At 37.8% G+C, this 26,117-nt stretch overlaps 1 protein-coding gene and 3 pseudogenes across 1 annotated transcript; all 4 read left to right on the forward strand.

Moving 5' to 3' along the window:
- LOC122144714 overlaps positions 1–5,476 on the forward strand; it is a 7,568-nt pseudogene extending 2,092 nt beyond the window's left edge.
- Positions 5,477–5,929: 453 nt separating this feature from the next.
- LOC122144715 lies at positions 5,930–15,938 on the forward strand (annotated as a pseudogene).
- Positions 15,939–17,224: 1,286 nt separating this feature from the next.
- Positions 17,225–19,998, forward strand: LOC109112721 (annotated as a pseudogene).
- A 3,434-nt stretch (positions 19,999–23,432) lies between these two features.
- On the forward strand, positions 23,433–26,117 carry LOC109112722 (cytochrome P450 2J4-like). The gene is made up of 9 exons (XM_019125634.2): positions 23,433–23,720; positions 24,186–24,348; positions 24,442–24,591; positions 24,668–24,828; positions 24,917–25,093; positions 25,192–25,333; positions 25,430–25,617; positions 25,743–25,884; positions 26,002–26,117. The coding sequence occupies exons 1-9, from the start codon at positions 23,529–23,531 to the stop codon at positions 26,115–26,117; spliced, it is 1,431 nt and encodes a 476-aa protein (XP_018981179.2). The 5' UTR covers positions 23,433–23,528.

Here is a 26,117-nt window from a genome sequence, read left to right on the forward strand (position 1 = left end):
TCTCTGGCTCCCCCTGCTTTCTTCTCTGTGTCTCCCCTCCTCGCCCGGGTGGCTCCTCTCGGCGCACCGCCCTTGCGTGCTGAGATTGGCAGCAATTACAACTTTAAGTTGAATGCCAGCTGCCACTGGCCGTGGCGTCAAGTAAGGAGAAGAAGAGTGGAAGAGTAGAAGAAAACAAAAACAAAAAAAAACCAACACAGAGACTCGATAGAGAAGCATAGAAAAAAAAAAAAATATGCAAAACGCGGCCCCGCGGGTAAAAAACGGAAAGAAAAAGGGTGGAGCTGAGAAGGCGAGAGAAAAAAAAATTGCGGAATGTAGATATGAAGCCGCAAATGTCGCAAACTAACTGAAATAGCAGCACACCAGCAAGCCGCACCTCGCAGTAAAATAGTAGCAGCAGTTGAGAAGTGAGCCAGACAGCTATGCAGCAACATGCCACAGTGATGATGATGAGACCAGAAAGAGGAGCTGGTTCCACAGGCAGCTCCAGGACAAGTAAGTATGGAACATGAGAGGAGAAAAGAGTTAATTGCTAGGGATGATGAAGGAGTGATATTCAGGTGCTACATTTAATGATTTACAGTAGTTTAAACAGTAAACTTCAACATTTTAGCTGTAAAATGCCACATGCAGTAGCTAATATTAAGAAATAGGTTTGTGCTTTACTTTTAAAAATGTTGGTAACGTTACAGTTAAATGCTTACCAACTCTGAAGATTTTGAAGACAGAAGTTACATGTGTAATGGTGTATTTTCATTTAGATGTTGGTATTATTATTTGTGCAGTAAGATTAATTACTGCATAAATTAATTAAGATTATTAATTATAAATTCATTTTAAGGGACAGCATGGAATAGATGTATAATATGCTGTTATAACCGAATATTATATAATCTATTCCATGCTATCTTGGAATATAAACCTGTTTTTTTTTTTAAAATCCATTCCATCATTTGTTTATTCAGGTTGAGCTTAGACCAAGAGCAGAGATAAGACACCCCTCCAGCTTTCAACATCTGGAAAAACATGAGGTACTATGCTGCTATAATTTGGATGGGATATTATCATGAGCCACAATTAAAGTCTTGGGACACTCATGCCAGGTGTTATTGGTGTTTTATTTTCGCGTTTCCGCGCGCTGATTGCTTTGGGCCGAGCGGCCTAGTTCGCAAAGTCCAGGGCCGTTTTTTAGTCCCAGTCCGTCCCTGCTACTACTATATCAGTGAGAGAAACAACATACATTGTCAAGGAGAATCTTTAATAAACATGGGATAAATTAAACATCTCTTACCTTGGATTTTCATATACTTAATAATTCATTTCCATTTAAAAACAATTGTTACAAGGGAGATAGAATGATGAATTGTCCGTACCATCCAATCTAAAGGGGAAGGAGACCGCAAGTGTCTCTTGTTCCCCACGTCACTAGCCATTATCATTTCGATATTTTTTTTTATATTCGTTAAATTAAATTCACTGATTCTACTTGTCTTTTTTGCAGGTTACACCAGTTACACCAGACAGTGGGTGGCGACGTAATTGTTGTGTGTGCGCGGTATGTTTTTGGTGTGTTTGTGAATGAGCCATTTAATCAAATCAAAACCGTTATTAAAAATTAGCGCGCAGTTTCATACATTTTTGTATTTATTAGGTCAACCGCTCAGAAATGAGTATACATCATGGTATTTAATTATTTCAGGTCTTCGTTCCCGTACACCTCGCCAGACTTGACACATCTAATCTACGCTTCAGTGAGGGGGGGGTCGTAGTTCAGTTAGATCCAGTCCATTTCTATAAGATGCTCCGACCACAGTTTGGACTAGAATGCTATTGTGCGCGCTAGTGTCGGTCATTTCAAAGCAGAAAAGGCGGTCATAAAATTACCTAATGGAAGATTCGGTGAATGGACGACTAGACGATTGTTTACCTTAAAAAAAAAACCATTCAGAAACACCGATTCGTTCACGAACAGCTCTCTCTCCGCATATCAGCTGTTCGAAATGTTTATTGACAGGTGATTGCACGTTGTAGAAAACAAAAAGTGAACCAGGAAAGTAAACAAAATTTAAAGCCAAACTTTAAGCGTAGTCACGTTTCTCAGTGCAGAATAAAGGGGATACACGCGGTGAAAACTGGTCTTGGGAATATTTTGTCGTCTTTAGCATCAGTGCCAGTGGGAAGATGTAGGCACCGTATTACTGATGTTCTACTTATCTTTTTTTAGCTGATATCATATCATCTGAGAAAACAGAAAGCTAGAAAATATCCCCCGGGACCAAACCTCTCCCCTTTCTTTATTGGGAAATGTTTTCAACTGGATGCTAAACAACCACATATTCATTTAACTAAGGTAACTCACTAGCCTCTTATTGTTGTGTGTTTCGAGTCTGACAGCATATAAGTATTTCAAATGAGGCTTGATATCCTAATCTCTGTAACCCTGATTATTTTTCACTTTTTCTTTTCTTATTTTTTATGTTGTCCTGCAGATGTCAGCCAGTATGGCAACATTTTCAGCTTTGCGTCTGGGAAGCTTAAACACTGTTGTTGTGAATACCTACAGCTTGGTTAAGAAAGCTCTCATGATCATGCAAACATGTTTTCACAGGCCGCCAAACCACATGACGTGCTCAAAAGAATACATCAAGTGCCAAGGTATACATTAATGTTGGGAGATAACTTTAAATGACATTCTACCATTCTCTAAATATCACCTCTTTCATGTAATGTCTGGCAACAGGTGTAACTTTTAATAATGGCTACAGCTGGAAGCAACAGAGGCGCTCACTCTTAGTACTCTTAAATACTTTGGCGTGGAAAGAGAGCCTGGAAGTCATCATCATGGAAGAGTACAAAATCCTTCACCAGACCATATGGAAACCAAATGGTAAATACAGTAGCAGCATTAAGTAATAATCAGAAGCAGAACCTGACACTATATTTAGTTTAGCATGCCTTTGTAGTTTGTTATGTCAGATCTGCATTTATATACAGTGGTTGTGATCTGACTGGATTCTTATTTTTTGACATGTTTTGTCTCACTTTAATGTTTCAGTTTATCAAACAAATTTAAATATTAGTCAAAGAGTAACACAAGTGAAACAAAAACATGCAGTTTTTAAATGAAGGTTTTTTAACCACCGTTAACATCCAAAAAAAAAAAAAAAAAAAAGTAAAAAATCTACTTTGAAACCGAAAACCAGCTTCACCTGTCGTTGTATTTTATTAGGGCTGCCATTTGACCCTCATTACTTTATTAACAATGCTGTCTCCAACATCATCTGCAACATGGTATTTGGCAGGAGGTTTGAGTACACTGACCAAAGGTTCCTGAACATGCTCAGTCTGATGTCTAAAGCCCTTAAACGGACAAACGTCTGTGTGGATACAGGTACTGATATGTTCAGTTCTTATGATGCGATGAAGAGATATAGTGGTCTGTCATAGGCACTCATAAATGGCCACTAAAGGTTGCAACAAAATTCATTATGTGAAAAATCCAAATGATCAAATTAGGTGCCCACCCAAGCTGACCTGTACTTGTCCATTATAGCTTTACAGTGTTTTCCCTTATGTTATGGACACTCCTCCAGGGACATATAAAGACCTGTTTTCTGCTCCATCAAGTTTGGTGCTTTTATTAAGGAAGAGGTGGACAAGCATTATGCAGACCGGGACCCCTCCTCACCCAGAGAGTTTATAGACATGCTATCTTACTGAGATCCAGAAGGTACTATCTCTCTCAACACAGCCTATGAAACTATGGCTTTTTATAAACAAATTATGCTTTTTTTGCAAACAAAATATTTGGTAAACATGTGTAGAAATATTCCACTCATTTAGTTGAGTTTCCTTTCATCCAAACATGACTACCCTGCATATGCTAATTGTAATTGTCTCTGTGTGCTTTATAGAGGAAAGATGATCTGGAAGCGGGATTTCATGAAGAGGGTCATGCAGTACGTGTTTCTGGATTTGTTTGTGGCAGGAAACTGAGACCACATCTACCACTCTACTGTGGGCCTTTGTATACATGATGAAATACCCAGAAATCCCAAGGTAAATGCTCCAAAACTACACATCAACTGTAAATTCAATTTGTCCATTTAAAACGGTTCATAAGCCAGTTATACTGAATACTTTTACTATGTTGTTATGTACTTACATTTGTTAAACACATTCCATGGAATTTTGACATTGAATATCCTATTCAGAAAAGGTTCAGGAAGGAAATAGACAAAGTAGTTGGACGGTCGCGTCGACCCAACATAGATGACAGACCCAGCATGCCATACACTGATGCTGTTATCCATGAGGTCCAGAGAATGGGAAATGTTGTGCCCCTTAGTGTACCAAGAATGACCAATGAAGACACATATATTGGGGAAAGTTATTATATTCACAAAGGTGAGATGAATGACAAAAACTTAGTAAACTCACAATTCAGACTTTTTTTTTTGTCTCAGAATGCGTGATATAAACTCAGAATTGCGAGTTATATAGTCAGAAACTGCGAGATATAAAGTCACAGTTATAAAAGAGATAAAAAACTCGCAATTCTGACTTTTTTGCTCACAATTGCTAATTTGTATCTTGCAGTTTCTGACTGGGGGGGGGGGCTGATATGTTCTCCAGAATTGCCAAATTTATATCTCACAATTCTGACTTTATTACTCGCAATTGCGAGTTTGTATCAAGCAATTCTGAGAAAAAAAAAGTCCGAATTGTGAGATAAAAAGTCGCAATTACCTTTTTTTTTTTTTTTTTTTTCAGTGGCGGAAATGGGCTTCCAAACATCAGACACTTGTGTAATTTTAATGTATTTTATTTTATTTATACAACTTTTGGGTAATTGGTAGTAACACAGATCTTGTCTTGAAAATAGCCTCAGCTGCTGACATGCCATTGAAATTTGAGCTTACAAGCTACCTACCAACCAATCCAAGTTTAAAAGTACATTATATGCAACATGGAATCCTTTTATGTTTATCCTTAGATGATGGTCCCATATTTCATCATCTGATCATGTTTTTTTTTTTTTTTTTTTTCATTTTACGTCAAGGGGTACACAGATCATTCCTACCTGACCTCAGTGCTCTTTGACCAGACCAAGTGGAAATCTCCATATTCATTTGACCCACAGAATTTTCTTAACGATCAAAGCAAGTTTGAAAAACCTGAAGCTTTTATTCCTTTCTCAGCAGGTGAGCAGGTTTATTTTTTCTTTCCTTTTTTTTTTTTTTGTATAGGTAAATGTTTTATTACACACATACAGAAAATACTTCACAGTTGTGCATATATACACATTAAATCAGGCTATAATCTTGAGGCTTGTTTTGAGATTTCATTTCGTCCTCCCAAGGGAAACGATCTTGTCCAGGAGAATCGCTCGCCCGTATGGAGCTCTTTCTCTTTCTTCACATCCTTTCTACATTCCTTCACTCTGTGTCCTCCAAGGGGGGAAAGCAAATAAGCTTGGACTTCAAATTGTGGAAATGACACTTCCCCAAAGCCATTTAAAATAAGGTTTCACTCCTACGTTGATTGTTTATACATTTTACACCAGTGCACAAGATTTACAAGTGGAATTTTGCTGTTTTGTCAAAATTATCTATAACTATGTAAAACTGCAGCTTCTAGTAGATAAATAAAAGTGGGTAACCTTTAAAAAAAAAAAGGTCTCCTTATTTATCCCAATGAAAACCACACAATCATAACATCAAACAAACAATCAAGCAAAAGTGAGAAAGCTAAACGAGGAAGTAAACCGGTAAGTAATAAAAAAAAAGTAAGAAAATTGTTATTAAAATTGTAAGGTAATATTATAAAATAATATAATATAATACTTTTAAAAATCTGAATATTCAATATTTTCCATGTAGAACATGTCCTTAAGTTGCACTTAACTATTTTGAAGTGAATTGGAATGTATGCAAAGGTTTTGTGGATGAAAAGTCACCGGAGGATGTGTAGGGATACACTTGATGCATCTTTTTAAATACGCCCAATTGATGCCGCAAAATGAAGACTTGCTTTTAAAGGATCCTCCAAACAAAAATAAATTCCATACAAAAGGAATTTATTTAGTTTAATGAGGAATCTCCTTCCACTGACTATTCAATCAGAACGCAGTCACGTCTCTCTCTGACAACATTCTTTTGGCAGTAAAGTTTTTGGGAGGTTTTTCCTGGAGTGGGAGGGTCTTGGGGGGAGGCTTTTGGGAATCTACGACCTAATCTGACAATACTGACCTGACCAGGATCTGCTGCGTCTTTACGAGTGGATCGATGTCAAGACTATTTTGTTTATTTTTCTGTGTTTTTTTTTTATTGGTGGCTGATTATATCAAACATAAAGCGCCGAAAAACTTTCCTCCTGGACCATGGTCTTTACCGATTATTGGAGACCTTCATCATATCGAGCACAACAAGATTCATCTTCAAGTGGCAAAGGTAAATACAACCTGTATTCTTGTTTGGATCTGTGACGGTATGCAATTCGAAACATCATCTTTGCGACCGATATAAAGTTGGTTCGACGTTTGACATTTGTCAGAAATTCAGCCTCGGAAATCTTCAATATTGTTCTTTAACGATTTAGCACAATGACAAGAAACATACTGCGTTATAATTGTTTTCCAAATGTAGAAGAGAACACACAATGTTTTTTTAATTTGTTTTAATCTATCGGTATTTTAACTGATTGACCATAATGTATAAGTGCAGGATAGGGGCCGTCTGCAAAGTGCAAAACGAAGAGCAAAAAGCATAGTTCTTCCATCTAAATGCTTCACGTGTGAAATGTATAAAAAAAATAAAATCTCAGATCTAAGGGGTGTGTCTTATTACTGGTTCATAAAAGAATATCTAGATGTTGGTTTTATTCATAGAATTATTGCTAGCTTTCAGTCACGTGACCGGCTCGAAGACTTGGAGGGCAAAACATCCATAGAACTGCAGCACAAAGCCAATCAGTTTTCCATCTGTTTCAAAGCCGCAAATATTTAGATCACCTCTCAAAAGAATTAAAAAAAGGTATGTGAACAAAATGCAAGTTTTTGGCCACAGTCAATCCACTGGCATAAAGTTGGCTGGACGCTGGACAATCGACATTCGCACAATCTAGGGACCGTCTCTAAAGTTACATGCGAAACTACTATACACTTCTCTAATGTCAATAGCATGCAAGGAGAATGACTAACAGTCATGAAAACGACTGTTAACTATTCATCCAGGTGTCAACTATAATGCACACCTTTTATATTTTTTGATAACTATTAAAATAAACTGTAAATCATATGGAAAACAATTGCTACTTTTCATTACCGAATCTTAAACACAAATTTAAAGCTCAATAGCATTTGAACAGAATGACTACACATTCTTAAAGCATACTGTAAAGTGTTCATCTAGGTGTCAGCTATAATGCACACCTTTTATATTTTTCATAGTTAGTTAAATAAACTGTAAATCAAATGTAAAATAAAATTGCTACTTTTCATTACCGAATGGGCCTCAAATGTAAAATATGCCATAATTTGAAGCTCAATAGCATGTAGAATGTAAAATATTGCTACTTTTCATTACCAAAAACACTTAAAGTGCCTGAATATATTTAAAACAGTAATATTAAAAGATCAAATTCAGTATTCAACTATATTAATGATGCATAGCTTACATAGGCAAGCAGATGAGGTCGGAATATGAAACGCAATCTGCTTAAAGGTTCAGTGATTTCCTTATAATGGTATCTCACTATGGGAAACGCCCCAGGGGGGGATAGACTATGGAAGCACCAATTACACAACGTCTGTCCAAAGGACGGACCAATCACAGCTCATGACAAGGAGCCCCCCCCCTACCTATATATACTGTATGGCTGTGATCCTCAAAAACGGCATTCTTGTTCTCTTCCCCTGTGAAGACTTTTCCTTTTAGCACCTGTTCTGCGCTCTTCAGTTCACAAAAACATATCGTCAAGGTAGACGTTGCCGAACGCAGAGAGTTGCGCACACTGTTGTGCAATGCCGGCCAGGATCTTGGAAAGAAGGCTTCGGGTGGCTGCATCTTCTAAAGACATTCCGGTTCTATTTTCTGTCCCTCCTTTGACAAAGGGGGTCAATCCCTCTCCCACACGGGATCTTTCTTTGTGGGGGATATTATGGATTCAGAGTCTCCTGAGTTACGGCGCTTTTTGACCAGCAGCTGCATGCGGAAGGTGATGAGGTGGAGGGAGACGAGGAGGAGGATGAGGAGATGTTAGCTCGCTTCCTCCGAGAGGAGCCGGATGATGAGGAAGATGATGCTATCCTGTATGCAGCACAAGCGTCCAGGCCCTCGTGAGTGCGTAAAGCGGCGATGTGGCGTCGACGGTGGTAGATTGTGACCTAGTGAAAGTTTGTAAGTCTGCGGCAGCTAAGCTTGGCATCGCTTGGCCTCTAACTCCTGGGGATCTGGGAGTTAAACGTGACAATCTACGATGGGAGGAAAGGCTTCCTTCTCACCTTCCACCAGCGAAAACAACTGCTTCCCAATTTGCCGCCGTGTGTAGCAGAGATGAAGCGGCCGTGGGACAAACCCTTTTCTCATCAAGGGATACTCGTCGCTCAATGTAAGTGAAATGGAAGGGCTTGGGCTCTCTAACCCTCCCACGGTCGAGCAGTCAGTGGCTGACCACCTGTATCCAAACAGGCGAACCACTCCCTCATCTGCTAGTCCCTCCCTCCCTGGGAAAATGGAATGCTTCACCACTTCCATGTACCAAAAAATTTATAACATGCTTACTTTCATATAAACATCTATTCTGCGCACATGAAATATCTCCGGTTTTCCTTTCAGAGCGAAGTATACGAATTTGTTACTCTTCCATTTGGGCTCAGCCTCGCTCCTTGCGTGTTCAGCAGGTACATAGAGCATTATCACCGCTGAGACACAAGGGGCTCAGAATATTTGCTTATCTGGCTGATTATCTGTTATGCACTCAGTCACGGAGTGGAACACAGAGATGCTCACGTCTCATCTAACGAGTCTGGGGTTCAGAATCAACTATGCCAAAAGCCAGCTGATTCCATCTCAGGAGATAGAGTATCTAAGCTTACGAATAGACTCTGTGGCATAACGTGTTATGCTCTCGGAAAGGAGGATAAGTGGCATTTTATTAGTGCCTGGCCCAGTTTCGCAAGGGAAATTTGGTATCCTTTAGGACCTGTCTCCGCCTTTTGGGCATGATGGCTACGTGGCTGTCTGTGGTCCCGCTAGGTTTGCTGAAAATGAGAGACTTCCAGTGATGGGGTAGCAGCAAAATGTCTCTGTCCCGTCGGCACCTCGCACAAAGAGTAAGAATACACGCGGAGTGCGTGATGGTTCTTTATCAGTGGAGAGATCCCTGTTTATTCCAGACAGGGTTTCCCTTGGGGGGCATGTCTCTGAGAAAAAGTAGTGACAACAGATGCATTTCTGTCGGGCTGGGGGGCTGTTTTTCAGGGCAGATCGGTAAACGGTCGCTGGACACCCAAGCTTCGCAAACTTAACATAAATATGTTGGAGTTGATAGCAGTCTTTCTGGCCCTGAAACATTTCCACTGATTCTTGGAAGGGTTTCATGTTCTTGTCAGGACAGACAACACAATGATGGTGGCATATATCAATCGCCAAGGGGGAACGCATTCGTTACAATTGCGCAAACTGATTGTCTGGGGCGCAGCACACTTCAGCTCACTGTGTGCGACGCACGTACCAAGAGTCCTGAATGTAGGGACGGATCTCATGTCAAGGGCCAACCCGTTATATGGAGAATGGGTGCTCCACCCACAGGTGGTGGATCAGATTTAGGGGATGTATGGCAAGGCGGGCGTAGATCTCTTCGCCTCGCAGGCAAATGCAAAGTGTCCGCTGTATTTCTCTCTCAGGGACGAAAATGTGCCTTCGGGTGTGGATGTGCTGGCGCACCTGTGGCCGAACGTGTTGCTTTACGCATTTTCCTCCGCTGAGTCTAATTTCTCCCACACTGGAAAGAGTAAGAGAAAAAACGGATTATCTCTCCTTCTGATAGCCCCTCATTGGTCGCGGAGGCTGTGGGTGGCAGAGATTGTCCAGCTCCTTCAGGGAGAGCCCTGGCCACTCCCGTTGCGCAGGGACCTGCTGTCGCAAGTGGGGCAGATTTTTCATCCACACCTGGAACGAGTCAAGCTTTGGGTCTGGCCCGTAAATGGTTAAATTTATATGCTATCGGGCTTCCGCAGGAGGTTATAAACGCTATCCAGAACGCTAGAGCTTCATCAACGCGCTCACTGTATGGTCTTAAATGGTGAGTGTTGAGGACTCATAAAGGAGTTTATTCCTTTCAGTGCGCCGTTAGCTATGAACTTTGCTTTTTACAAAGCTTAATGAACAATGGGAGAGTGTTTTCTACTATTAAAGTTTACCTGGCTGCTATTTCAGCGTGACATGTAGGCTTTGAGGGAGTCTCGTTTGGATGGCACCCTCTTATATGCCGTTTTATGAAACGGGTGAAGCGTTTCTAAGTATCTAAGCATCTGGTCCTGTCATGGGACTAATCCATGGTTCTGAATGCCTTAACTCGGGCCCCATTTGCACCTCTGGAGAGTGTTGATATTAAGCTCCTATCTCTGAAAACGGTCTTACTACTGGCTTTAGTCTCAGATAAGTGAGTGTGTGAGTTACATGCTTTGTCGGTTCATCGCGCATCTCTGGATTTTAGTCCAGATGATAGCAAGGTTACATTACTGCCTAACCCAGCTTTCGTTCCCAAAGTCAGTGATTCAGCTTATAACTGCTCTGCTCTGGAGTTGCGTGCCTTTTACCCCCCTCCTTTTTCTTTGGAGGAGGAGCAGAAATTACACATTTTGTGTCCTGTACAAGCATTATGCTACTATGTAAACAGGACACGATCGTTCAGGAAGAATGATCAGTTATTCGTTTCATGGGCCACTCAATGTAAGGGTAAGCCAATCTCCTCATAGAGCCTTTCCCATTGGAGGGTGGAGGCGATTGAATTGGTCTATACATCTATGGGTCTTCATTCCCCAGCGGGCTTAAGGACTCATTCAACAAGGTGTATGGCTACCTCGTGGGCATTGTTCAAGGGGATTTTTGTAGGAGATATTTGTGCAGCGGCAAGCTGGGCTTCCCCTCATACATTTATCAGATTTTACCATCTGGATGTCACTGTGCCTTCTATGGCTCATGCAGTTCTCAATGTTGGCTCTTTGGAGAATTGAAAGGTTATCTTTTGTTCTTGCCAGGTCTGTTCGGCAGCTTCAGAAAGCATGCGTTTCGGGAGTTGGCTACAGTATATCATTCCCATAGTGCGATACCGAGCGATTGTTTGAAAGACAAACAAAGCGAGGTATCTCACCAAGCTTCCCTAACAGCAAAACACCAGGTAATACCCAAAAAATAATCACATTTTCAAAAATCACAGCCATATATACAGGGAGTGGTTGGGCTCCTTGTCATGAGCTGTGATTGGTCCATCCTTTGGACAGACGTGGTGTAATTGGTGCTTCCATAGTCGATCACGCCTGGGGCGTTTCCCATAGTGAGATACCTCGCTCTGTTCTCAGAGAACCGGGGTTACGCAAGTAACCTAATATTTTCTATGGGAAACAATATAAAGTGAAGCTTTGCACATTGTGTTTATATTCTGGGTTCATATGCTTGCCTGTACAAAATATACATAATCAAAAAGGTGTTTAACTGAATTTCACTTTTTAAAATACCTACGTTTTACTACATTACCTCTTAATGCAAAACTGCATAAAAAATAACTGGCGGTCAGTGGAGCAATCCTTCGTTTTGCCCTTCAGGTGGGTGTTTCTATGAGTGTGTGACATCACGTGAAAACTATCAATAGCACAACAAAAGTTATTGAAATGGAACAATTGAGAAAAAGCTTGCAAAGCATTAAAGTGATTGTGCAGTTTACCGCCCCCTAGAGGAAGATATTGCACTTGTTTTGACCAAGTTTAACATTCTGAAGTTTAAATAAAATGATTTAGAATGCACACAAGTTTGGTATGTAAACTTCAAGGAGTGTGTCTTGTTACTTGTTCAAAGAACAATATTTTATAGCTATCTTTTACTATCATATGTTATTAATATATTTATTAATAGTAGCCTAATAATATAATCACCACTAACACATATTTTGTTTACAATATTTCTTATTCAAATTCAATTGGCGTTATAAGTGATTGTCTTATTTCTTTCAAAGACATTGGTGCACAAATTGCTCTTGTTTTGTTAATTGTAAAAAAAAAACATGGAGGGAAAATAGGAGTCCTATGATGCGATTTCAAGTTTTCCTTTCTCTTTGGAGTGTTACAAACTCTTGGTGCATAAAGAAGATCTGTAAAGTTGCAAAGACTAAAGTTTCAAACCCAAACAGATATTCTCAAAAGTTAAGACCTGGGACCACGCCCTCCTAAAACGGCTTGTTTAAACGCACCCCCACATATCTACGTCACTATGTGGAAAGATTTGCATAACACCGCCCAAATGTTCACGCAAAGAAAGAAGGCGTAACCTTTGATTGTCGCTGTTGCCGCCGGCCCCATGTTGTTTAGATGCTGTTTCATTGTCAAATCAACTACTCTGTTAGCCTTCCAAAAGAAGACCAAAACTAGAAATCAGTGGTTAAGATGTATATACAACACTGTTCCAGAACAGTTCAACCAAAATATTCAGATGTGTGCAGCTCATTTTATGGAGGACTGTTTCCTGATCCTGGGAGAGAAGACTACAGTGCCGGCTGTTCTGACTCACAGTCTGGAAGTACATTTACATATGTAAAGGATTTGCCACTGATAATTCAAAACACAAATTTTGAGCAGTGCAGAGTAGTGTTTTGTTTTTTTACAGTCTATGGGTAGCAACATTTCACACAAATAAACTGCGATGTGTGTTCAGTTGTACGCTCTAATGCTTTTCAGATAATCAATTTTTTATTTTATACAATTGTACTCATCCACTAAGAATTAATAGAATTTTTTCGCGGCTGAATATCTGTCCTACTATTTAACGTCAACATCGAACTAACTTTATCTTTGCAAGGCCGGGGAATCGAAGTGAAACTGATATTCTGCAGTATTTAAAACTACTTCTATAGTATATGAGTTCATTTTCAAATCATATTTTCAAGTTTGCAGAAAAATATGGAGACATTTTAAGCATTCGATTTCTCGGACCAAGAATTGTTATGTTGAATGGGTACAAAAGAGTGAAGGAGGTCTATTTACAACAAGGGGACAACCTCGCTGATCGACCCGTGTTGCCTATGATTTATGACATTGCCAAGACAAAGGTCAGTCTTGTAAATAAAATTTAAAATAGTGAATGGTAGTTTCAATATAAACTGACAGCTGTGAATTCAAACTTACATTGAGGCATATGCCACTAGAGAAAAATAACCATTTAAGTGTTCTCTCCAAATAGGTTTTTCATAAAATGCTCTGAGATCAGTACTTGTGGCAGTGAGTGTGAGAAATGGGAAGGTAATATTTAAAATGTGTTGTGATCAGGTTTAATTGGTGGCCAGTGGATATAAATGGAAGCATCAGAGGAGATTTGCACTCTCAACTCTTAGAAACTTTGGATTGGGAAAGAAAAGCCTGGAGCCGTCTATCCTATCTGAATGTTGCTTTCTGAATGAGACCATTTCAAATGAGAATGGTATGTATTTAAGTCTGTGAAATGGAAAGAAAGAACTGAAACTAACCTTGTTGTTCTACAAACATTTAGGATTGGAAGCACAATGTGATTTACTTTACAGTTATCCTAATAATATTTCCAGGTCGACCCTTTAACCCTCACAATCCTGCTGAACAACGCTGTCTCAAATGTGATCTGTGTGCTTGTGTTTGGTAATCGATTTGAGTACAGTGACAATGACTTCCAGAATCTGTTGAAGAACATTAATGAGGCTGTGTATCTGGATGGAAGCATCTGGGCTCAAGTAAACATTTTCATGTTTTAATACGTTAATTTTGCTCTCTTTAGCATCTTTGTTGCTCAGCTAAAGCCTTTTGTTCTTCTTTAGCTCTTTAGCTGTATAACATGTTCCCATGGCTCATGCGGCAACTGCCTGGACCACACAAAAACATCATTTGCTCTGTGGCAGAACGTGATTGACTTTGCTCGAGAGAAGGGGAATGCACACAGAGTGGATTATGATCCATCAAATCCTCGAGACTACATTGACTGCTTCCTTGCTGAGATGGGAAAACAGTAAGACCCTTTCTTACGCAGGTGTCAGTAAGTGGAATGCTCTGGTTATAATGTGACTGAATTAAAATACCTCTCAATCTTGTTGTTTAGCTTGAAGACGACACAGCCGCTGGGTTTGATGTGGAGAACTTGTGCATCTGTACTCTGGATCTGTTTGTAGCTGGAACTGAGACCACCTCCACTACTCTGTACTGGGGTCTTCTCTACATGATAAAATATCCTGAGATACAGGGTGAGAGCTTAGAAACTGCATTCATGTGCATATAAAATGTTGTATATACTTACACTCTTAGTTTTGTCTTGGATTGTCTCTACATTGTATTTTCAGTCAAAGTTCAGGAGGAGATTGATCGTGTTGTGGGAGGGTCACGGCAGCCATCTTTATCAGACAGAGACAACATGCCCTACACCAATGCTGTCATTCATGAGATACAGAGGATTGGAAATATTGCCCCATTAAATTTTGCCCCGGGCTACTGTGGGAGACACTCAAATAGGAAAATACTCTATTCCAAAGGTATAGTAGGTGTAGAGAAACTGTATATGTATGGACACTGGGGACAGTTTAGACTGTCTGTGATTGACTGATAGATTAAAACAATCACCACAGGTCCTCCATAAACATTTTGATTCGTTCTGATTTAGGGCACGGCTGTGATTGGCAGTTTGACATCAGTGCTGTTTGATGAGTCTGAGTGGGAGACGCCTCACTCTTTTAACCCGGGTCACTTCCTGGATGCTGAGGGCAAATTCAGAAAGAGAGAGATGCCTTTTTTGACCTTTTTCTCTAGGTATAGAAACTCAGCTTTCTAGTAATCAGCTGATATATTTTGACAGTTTCCAGTTTTGTTGCAAATAGTTGAATTTCCCATAGCCCTATAAAAAGTTACTCTTTTTGAGTGAAATGAATTATATGGAAGTCATTCTCAATGTAAAACATTATTCAGATTTTATATATGTTATATATGTTATTGTGACCTAACAAATATGACCTTGTTTTATGACAGTTGTGATTATTTCTTGCAATGTTCTTTTTCTATCACCATGGCTCTTTCAAGGGCTCAGTAGAAGCATGCTTTCATGGGAGATTTGCATATTGATATAAAAAAAAAAAAATTCTTCCACACCGCAATATTTTGATATTGGAATACACTTAGTTCCATATTTAATCCTATTCTGTATTTTCTCTTTGTTTCTAATTTAAGGAAAGAGAGTGTGTCCTGGGGAGCAACTGGCACGGATGGAGTTGTTCCTTTTTTTCTCCTCTCTGCTGCAGCGCTTCAATTTCTCTCTCACCAGCAGGTGTAGAGCCCAGCATGGATTATAGACTGGGGACCACTCGATGTCCCCTACCATATAAAGTTATGTGCAGTGCTACGCTAAGACAAGCAATTCACACAAATATGTGATCATCGATTGTTTGTGTTTATGAGACATGTACAGAGAGAATATGTATCCATTTATTTTTAAAAGGTTGTGGAAAATTGGTGAATTGGCTCAGTGGGTAAAGATCAGGGCTGGGAATCCAGAGGTTTTTGATTCAAATCCCTAGATATGGGGATTTGTGAGCAACCAGCATTGTGCCCTTATCATCAGGTTATTCCAGGGGATTGTTTGTTCACTAAAATGTAAATTAGATAAAGTATTTGATAAATTTGTGATGCAATGTATAATATTTTTTTATTTTTACAATGGACCTTAGTCAGGTTAGCGCCATATTTTAATTATTGACAGGAATGAAAACAAAGCTGTGAGAAATAGAAGTACATGCATTCAGTGTATTGTACAACATACCGATGTTCAGCTGATGAAAAAAAAATAAATAGTAGACAAAAACTCCATAAAAGTTTAAAGGTTGTGAGTTGTGAAAATTAAAATATCTACAACCTGTATACAATGTGTAGCAAAGTAAAGACTGGAAGTCTATTCCTCACAGCCAAGTTTTCATCCATGTTAAATTCAATATGGGCATCTAACCTGATTAACGTCTGAGTATAATTTGATATGATACCTGATCTGATCTCAGTAGTGGGCTTCCAATACGTATTTGACTTAGTTAAATTACGTTATTTCATGCTTAAAACACAGAACAAATATGTCAACAGAACTGCCTTTGATTTACGATAATTTTCAAAGCCCACTGGCAATATCTGTTCTTGTTTCAGTCATAAAACTCACATCATTTTAATCAATTCCACATAAAACAACAATTCTTATTTTGTCATTTTGCTTTTCAAGTTAACATATCTTGATTACTTGTACGTTATACATTACTTTTTTTCCTTTTGTTTTTTGTAAAATGAATTAGATCATAATGGAGATATGTTAGACATTGTACTTTCAGACTTTTGTTTGCTAATAAACTCATTTTTACATTTTAAGGACTATATTGATGTAATGTGTCCCTTTCCATGTATTCCTTTTATTTATTTACTTGGCCTTAAAAAGGTCTTTAAAAGTCTTAAATTTACCATCATCAAACCTGCAGAACCCTGAAATAATAATAATAGGAAATAAAATGGTATAATTAATAGCTAATATCTTGTTTAAAAACACACAAACGAGATTTTGTCATTTCTTTATAAATTATATAAGTGATCATTAAGAAAAACAAATTATTTGTTCAGAGTAAGCTGAGTCTCTCCCAAAAGCACCATATCTATCTATCTATCTATCTATCTATCTATATATATATATATTATCACTAATATACATTTTGGAAAGATGACAATATTGAAAAAAACATAAATATGTCATTAATATCTATAAAATTATTAAATTGGCCAATTTTGCTTAAAGGAATGGTAGCAGAAATTATTAAACAACTGATTAAAATACAACAGACATGAAATATTCTAGTACTTCATGTCCTCCATAAACTTTGCTGCTCTGACCCTTCTTGGCACTGAGTGTAAAAGTTCATGACAAATTATCTTATCTGTCCTGTTCATACGACGTTATATTGCGTAATGACGTTTCAGAACGTGAAATTGTGCCAAGATGGTCCAAGGACACCAAAATCAGACAACGCAACGAGTAGATCATGTTAACTGTGTTAATTATAAATTAGTACTTACTAAATTCACATATTGAACCTTAACAATCCAAAAAAAAAATAGCCACCATGGACCTGCTGCATCTTTACGAATGGATCGATATAAAGACTACTTTGTTATTTTGGTGTGTGTTTTTATTCCTGAGTGATTATATCAGAAATAAAGCGCCGAAGAACTTTCCTCCTGGACCCTGGTCTTTACCGATTATTGGAGACCTTCATCATATCGATCACAAGAAGGTTCATCTTCAGTTGGGCAAAGGTAAATACAATTTGTTTTCTTGTTTGAATGTGTAAACGGTCATTTGAAACAAAGTGTACTGAAATTCAACAGTATTTAAACTAGTTTTGTAGTGCATGTGTTTATTTTCAAACCATATATTTAAGTTTGCAGAAAAATACGGAGACGTTTTAAGCATCCGATTTTTCGGACTAAGAATGTTGTGTTGAGCGGGTACAAACGAGTGAAGGAAGTGTATGTACAACAAGGCGAAAACCTTGTAGATCGACCCATGTTACCTATGATTTACGACATCTTTGGAGACAAAGGTCAGTTTTGGAAAATCAAATTACTTGAATTGGTAGTTTCAATTTAATAAGAGAGAATATGAAAAACTTAAATGTTCTCTCCAAATACTGAAATCAGTATACTGAACAAAGAGAAGTAGGAAATGGGAAAGTCTTATTTAAATGTGTTGTAAACAGGTTTAGGTAGCTCCAGTGGATATAAATGGAAGCATCAGAGGAGATTTGCACTCTCAACTCTTAGAAACTTTTGGATTGGGAAAGAAAAAAGCCTGGAGCCGTCTATCCATCTTGAATGTCGCTTTCTGAAAGAGACCATTTCAAATAAGAATGGTATGTACAGAGATACATGGAATTTAAAGAACTGACTAACCTTGTTATTCTATTAACACAAGCATGGTGTGATTACGTCATAGTTATCATGGTAACATTTCCAGGTCGACCCTTTAACCCTCAAATCCTGCTGAACAACGCTGTCTCAAATGTGATCTGTGTGCTTGTGTTTGGTAATCGATTTGAGTACAGTGACAATGACTTCCAGGATCTGTTGAAGAGCATTAATGAGGCTGTGTATCTGGAAGGAAGCGTCAGTGTTCAAGTAAACATTTTCAGCATTTTAAATTAAATTTTCATCTCTTTGGCATCTTCACAGCTCGTCTGCTTCTTGTTCTTCTTTTCTTTAGCTGTATAACATGTTCCCATGGCTCATGCGGCTAGTGCCTGGACCACACAAAAAAATGTTTGCTCAGTGGCAGAAGGTGATTGTGACTTTGTTCGAGAGAAGGTGAATGCACACAGAGTGGATTATGATCCATCGAATCCTCGAGACTACATTGACTGCTTCCTTGCTGAGATGGAAAAAGTAAGACTCTTTCTTAGGTGCAGGTGTCAGTAAGTGGAATGCTCTGGTTAAATAATGTATGGCTATTGAATTGAAATATCTCTCAATCATGTTGTTTAGCTTAAAGACGACACAGCCGCTGGGTTTGATGTGGAGAACTTGTTCATCTGTGCTCTGGATCTGTTTGTAGCTGGAAGTGAGACCACCTCCACTACTCTGTACTGGGGTCTTCTCTACATGATAAAAATCCTGAGATACAGGGTGAGAGCTTAGAAACTGCATTCATGTGCACATAAAATGTTGTATATACTTACACTCTTAGTTTTGTCTTGGACTGTCTCTACATTGTATTTTCAGCCAAAGTTCAGGAGGAGATTGATTGTGTTGTGGGAGGATCACGGCAGCCATCTTTATCAGACAGAGACAACATGCCCTACACCAATGCTGTCATTCATGAGATACAGAGGAGTGGAAATATTGTCCCATTAAATTTGCCCCGGGCTACTGTGGAAGACACTCAGATAGGAAAATATTCTATTCCAAAGGTACAATAGAACTAGTAGGTGTAGACCACTGAATGTCTTTTACTCAAATACAACACAACTCCATGTAAGGTTCTAGTAGAACGGTTCCCAACCACATTCCTGGCTATGCAAGAACTGGATAAGCTGGTTTATGTGTGTTTAATTAGTGTGGAAGCTATATAGCAGGATTGGACACTGCTGATTTAAACCTGTCTGACTGATTAATATCCTAAAGCTGGTACATAGCTACTCATCCTTTATGAAAATTTTTTATTCTTTAGGGTACAGCTGTGATTGGCAGTTTGACATCAGTGCTGTTTGATGAGTCTGAGTGGGAGACGCCTCATTCTTTTAACCCGGGTCACTTTCTGGATGCTGAGGGCAAATTCAGAAAGAGTTGCCTTTTTTACCTTTTTCTCTAGGTACAGAAAAACTCTGCTTTCACACCACAATATTGGAATACAGTTATTTCCCATTTACTTTGTAGAACTGCAAGGCATATACAAGGTACTTTTCTCTACTTTCTATTTTCAGGAAAGAGAGTGTGTCCTGGGGAGCAACTGGCACGGATGGAGTTGTTCCTTTTTTTCTCCTCTCTGCTGCAGTGCTTCACTTTCTCTTCACCAGCCGGGTGTAGAACCTAGCATGGATTACAAACTGGGAACCACTCGATGTCCCCAACCGTATAAATTATGTGCACTGTCACGTTAAGACAAGCTATTCACACAAATATGTGTTTGTGTATTGCTTGTGCCTCCGTATATATGTACCATATGATTTGATAAAATAAAGTAATAGAATGTATTCTAATTTACTTTTTGGATAAGAAACCATTTGGAAAATATGGAATAATACAATGTATTATGAGTTAATATCTAAAAAATGAGAAAATGTAGTATTTATATTCCTTTAATTTCAACATACAGAATTGTCAAAATTAGAGCAGTGCTCCCCAACATTGTTCCTGAAGTAGCTTCAACAGTGCACATTTTAGATGCACTTTAAAAACTTTTATCTGGCACACTCATTTTATGTCTACTAACTAGCTGATGAGTTGTTTGATTATAGAGTCATTATTCACTTTGTGTGGTGTATAGATAACTAGTCCATCAGGGTTGTGATTCTCTTCTATAGGCTATGCCAGTAAAATAAGGATATTACTTAGTAATGCTGGCTTTCACACCATAAAGTACTGATTATAAAATAAACCAGAATCTGAGTCTGTGCTAAAATTGTGCAAGACGGCAAGGCCATTTAAGAGCAACTCGCTTTACAGGCAGTAAACCTGACCAACAATCCAGGAAATGTCAGTCATGGACCTGTGGCACCTTTATGAGTGGATCGATATCATTTTGATATTTTCATGTGTGTTTCTATTGCTGAGTGATTATTTCAGAAATAATGCGCTTAAAAAAATTCCTCCTGGACCATGGTCTTTACCGATTATTGAACACCGTCATATCGATCACAAGAAGATTCATCTTCAGTTTTTAAAGGTAAACATTCCGGCTGCCACCTGTCCCTTAAAATATGGAATCGTCCCGTATTTTAAGGTAAAATGATGCGTCCCGTATCAAAACAATTTTACAAAGGTAAGCTGAATCAATCAACAAAGTATTTTGCGGTGTTTATAATGCTAGTTTCATAAGAAATTAGAGAAGCTCATCTTGGCGTCTTTAGCCCTATTCGGATTGTTTCTCAGGGGGACGTGATTTTTACCATTTCACGTACAGGGTGCGGGTGATTTTAATGCCGTCCGAATCCAGGATGTCGGTGTTTTTTTGACAAACACCAAGGTCATGTCGTGATTTAATTGCCGTCCTACCTACTGTTTTTTTGACAAACACCAAGGTCATGTCGTGATTTAATTGCCGTCCGAATCCAAATCTCTGAGTTTACTAGAAGAAATCGATTCAAAATTCAGTGTTTAAACTCTTTTTTAGCAACATAAAAACTCAACGTTGTAGGCTACTTCGGTGTAATGTGCATACATATTTATTTCTGAAATGCTGGAAAGGATTTAAAAGAACATACTTCATAACTGCTCCACCACAGCATGGGAGCAGAAAAAAAATAAAAGTACATAAACATTCAAAGGGTCTTTATCATTACCACAGCAGCAACACAATTTTTAAATTTTAAATATTAAAAACTAAAAACAGATTTTTTTTTTTAAATATTTGCAAACATATTATGGTATTTTTATGCTTTAGTAGAGTCAAGAACATACAGCACCTTTAATGTTAAAACTGCCTCTCTTTACTGGAGGTAGAAAAGCTTTCACTAAAAGAATGGATAAATTATTTCAAATGTATATACATTGTTTTATGAAAATCTATATACACCCTAGGCCTATAGATTACTTTGTTTATTTGAATAAATCTAGATGTACACATATACATTGTTTTATGAAAAGCTGTATGGACCCTGCAGCCTTGCACTCGCAAATCTAGGGACCGTCTCTAAAGTTACATGCGAAACTACTATACACTTCTCTAACGTCAATAGCATGCAAGGAGAATGACTAACAGTCATGAAAACAACTGTTAACTGTTCATCCAGGTGTCAAACTATAATGCACACCTTTTATATTTTTTGATAATTATTAAAATAAACTGTAAATCGAATGTAAAATATTGCTAATTTTCATTACCGAATGGGCTCAAAATTAAAATATGCCATAATTTGAAGCTCAATAGCATTTGAACAGAATGACTCACATTCATAAAACATACTGTAAAGTGTTCATTTGGGTGTCAACTATAATGCACACCATTTATATTTTTCATAATTATTCAAATAAACTGTAAATCATATGTAAAATATTGCTATTTTTCATTACTGAATGGGCTCAAATTTAAAATATGCCATAATTTGAAGCTCAATAGCATTTGAACAGAATGACTCAATTTCATAAAACATACTGTAAATTGTTCATCTAGGTGTCAGCTATAATGCACACCTTTCATATTTTTCATAATTATTCAAATAAACTGTAAATCATATGTAAAATATTGCTACTTTTCATTACTGAATGCACTTAAATACAAATTTAAAGCTCAATAGCATTTGAACAGAATGACTTACATTCATAAAACATACTGTAAAGTGTTCATCTAGGTGTCAGCTATAATGCACAACATTCATATTTTTCATAATTATTCAAATAAAATGTAAATCATACGTAAAATATTGCTACTTTTCATTACCGAATGGGTTGAAATGAAAATATGCCATATTAGCAATATTTTACATATGATTTACAGTTTATTTGAATAATTATAAAAAATATGAAAGGTGTGCATTATATCTTACACCTAGATGAACACTTTACAGTATGTTTTATGAAAGTGAGTCATTCTGTTCAAATGCTATTGAGCTTTAAATTTGTATTTAAGTGCATTCAGTAATGAAAAGTAGCAATATTTTACATTTGATTTACAGTTTATTTGAATAATTATGAAAAATATGAATGGTGTGCATTATAGTTGACACCCAAATGAACACTTTACAGTAAGTTTTATGAATGTGAGTCATTCTGTTTCAAATGCTATTTGAGCTTTCAAATTATGGCATATTTTAAATTTGAGCACATTCATTAATGAAAATTAGCAATATTCTACATTTGATTTACAGTTTATTTGAATAATTATTAAAAATATAAAAGGTGTGCATTATAGCTGACACCTAGATAAACACTTTACAGTATGTTTTATGAATGTGAGTCATTCTGTTCAAATGCTATTGAGCTTCAAATTATGGCATATTTTAATTTTGAGCCCATTCGGTAATGAAAATTAGCAATATTTTACATTTGATTTACAGTTTATTTGATTAATTATGAAAAATATAAAAGGCGTGCATTATAGCTGACACCTAGATGAACACTTTACAGTATGTTTTATGAATATGAGTCATTCTGTTCAAATGCTATTGAGCTTCAAATATTATGGCATATTTTAATTTTGAGCCCATTCGGTAATGAAAATTAGCAATATTTTACTTTTGATTTACAGTTATTTTTAATAATTATCAAAAAAATATAAAAGGTATGCATTATAGTTGACACCTGGATGAACAGTTAACAGTTGTTTTCATGACTGTTAGTCATTCTCCTTGCATGCTATTGACGTTAGAGAAGTGTATAGTAGTTTCGCATGTAACTTTATAGACTTTAAACAGACACGCCAATAACTAACTTCCAACGTCAACCCAACTAAATTCCGAACAGGCACGCACGTCTTGGATTTCTTGGGTTGGTTACCGTATTTAAATTACGAACAGGTAGGTCCCTACTTATACCTGTTCGCACTCTAATTCAAGACGTGTCAGTCATGGAGCAGTTGCACCTTTACGAGTGGATCGATATCAAGAGTATTTTGATATTTTCGTGTGTGTTTTTATTGCTGAGTGATTATTTCAGAAACAAAGCGCCGAAGAACTTTCCTCCTGGACCATGGTCTTTGCCGATTATAGGAGACATTCATCACATCGACAATAGTAGGATTCATCTTCAGTTCTCAGAGGTAAATACAATTACAGCTATAATAACTAAATAAATCGGAAAATGCAAAGTAGTGGTTAGTGACTGCAAACAGCGTTAAACTAGTCGAAAATTACTGACGAAAATTACGCTTTGTATAACTACGACACCGAAAAGAAACTTCTTTTCATGAGCGTATTGCAAAACGATATACGTGTAACTCGGGTTGTTACCTGTTTTTATACAGTCTGTGGTTGTGACGCAGAGCCGTAGATATTCTTATGTTCTCAGAGGCTTATGTTATGGCTAATAATGAACTTTAGTTCGGTAGCTCTGGGGAACATGCTGCCGTCGTAACAGCTACGTAATGGAATAATATCCTAAACATGTCAAATTAATCAGTTTGAATAAAGCATTATTATGTTAATTAAGTAATAATAGATAATTCGTTAGTATGCTGATTATATATAATTTCTGGAGCTCCGGCTCTGACAATCGTATTTTACAGTTTGCAGAAAAATATGGCAAGATTTTCAGCCTTAGAATTCTTGGACCAAGAATTGTTGTGTTGGATGGATATAAACTCGTGAAGGAGGTGTATTTACAACAAAGGGACAACCTCGCTGATCGACCCTTGTTACCTTTATTTTATGATATCATTGGAGACAAAGGTAAGTCTTATCTGAATGTTAAACTGGTAATTTAACATTTCACCGTTAATGATCAGTAATCAATTAACTGTAAAGGGTCTGTTTGGTGATCAGGTTTAATTGCTGCCAGTGGGTATAAGTGGAAGCAACAGAGAAGATTTGCACTCTCAACTCTTCGGAACTTCGGATTGGGAAAGAAAAGCCTGGAGCCATCCATCAGTCTTGAATGTTGCTTTCTGAATGAGGCCATTTCAAATGAGCAAGGTATTTACTGAGGTTTGTTTGCTAAAACAACTGAAAATTACATTTGAAATCAGAAGTGATTAACCCTATTTTCCAGGTCGACCGTTTGACCCTCATTTACTGCTGAACAACGCTGTCTCAAATGTGATCTGTGTGCTTGTGTTTGGTAATCGATTTGAGTACAGTGACAATGACTTCCAGAATCTGTTGAAGAACATCAGTGAGGCTGTGTATCTGGAAGGAGGCTTCTGTGCTCAAGTAAACATTTTTACATTTTAACATTTTTACATGTTAACTTTGTTCTCTTTCACTGCTCAGCTGCTTCTTCTTGTTCTTCTTTCTTTAGCTGTATAACATGTTCCCATGGCTCTTGCGGCTAGTGCCTGGACCACACAAGAAAGTTATTATTCTGTGGCAGAAGGTGATTGACTTCGTTCGAGAGAAGGTGAATGCACACAGAGTGGATTATGATCCATCAAATCCTCGAGACTACATTGACTGCTTCCTTGCTGAGATGGAAAAAGTAAGACTCTTTCTTAGGCAGGTGTCAGTAAGTGGAATGCTCTGGTTATAATAATGTATGGCTATTGAATTGAAATACCTCTAAATCATGCTGTTTAGCTTGAAGACGACACAGCCTCTGGGTTTGATGTGGAGAACTTGTGCATCTGTACTCTGGATCTGTTTGTAGCTGGAACTGAGACCACCTCCACTACTCTGTACTGGGGTCTTCTCTACATGATAAAATATCCTGAGATACAGGGTGAGAGCTTAGAAACTGCATTCATGTGCATATAAAATGTTGTATATACTCACACTCTTAGTTTTGTCTTGGACTGTCTCTACATTGTATTTTCAGCCAAAGTTCAGGAGGAGATTGATTGTGTTGTGGGAGGGTCACAACAGCCATCTTTATCAGACAGAGACAACATGCCCTACACCAATGCTGTCATTCATGAGATACAGAGGATTGGAAATATTGTCCCATTAAATTTGGCCCGGGCTACTGTGGAAGACACTCAGATAGGAAAATACTCTATTCCAAAGGTTGGCCTAGTGATGTTTAATGCACTATAAGATTGTCAATTTAAGCATTTGCATTTTTGTAATTGACATTTATGTTTAGAACCCATAAGTTTAAGCATAGTAAGAGTATAATTATACTTTTGCAGGGCACAATAGTGACCGGCTATTTGACATCAGTGCTGTTTGATGAGTCCGAGTGGGAGACCCCTTACTCTTTTAACCCGGGTCACTTCCTGGATGTTGAGGGCAAATTCAGGAGAAGAGATGCATTTTTACCTTTTTCTCTAGGTACAGAATAACTTGTTTCCTTGAAAATAATACAACGATATATGTTAACAATTCTTTACAAGCCCCTATAAAAAGAAACCCATAATGATTACCCATAATTTTTTTCTGATTTTTCAGGAAAGAGAGTGTGTCCTGGGGAGCAACTGGCACGGATGGAGCTGTTCCTCTTTTTCTCCTCTCTGCTGCAGCGCTTCACTTTCTCTTCACCAGCCGGTGTGGAGCCCAGCAATTAA

Source organism: Cyprinus carpio, unplaced genomic scaffold (assembly GCF_018340385.1).
Source record: "Cyprinus carpio isolate SPL01 unplaced genomic scaffold, ASM1834038v1 S000006753, whole genome shotgun sequence".
Taxonomy (NCBI): Eukaryota; Metazoa; Chordata; class Actinopteri; order Cypriniformes; family Cyprinidae; genus Cyprinus; species Cyprinus carpio.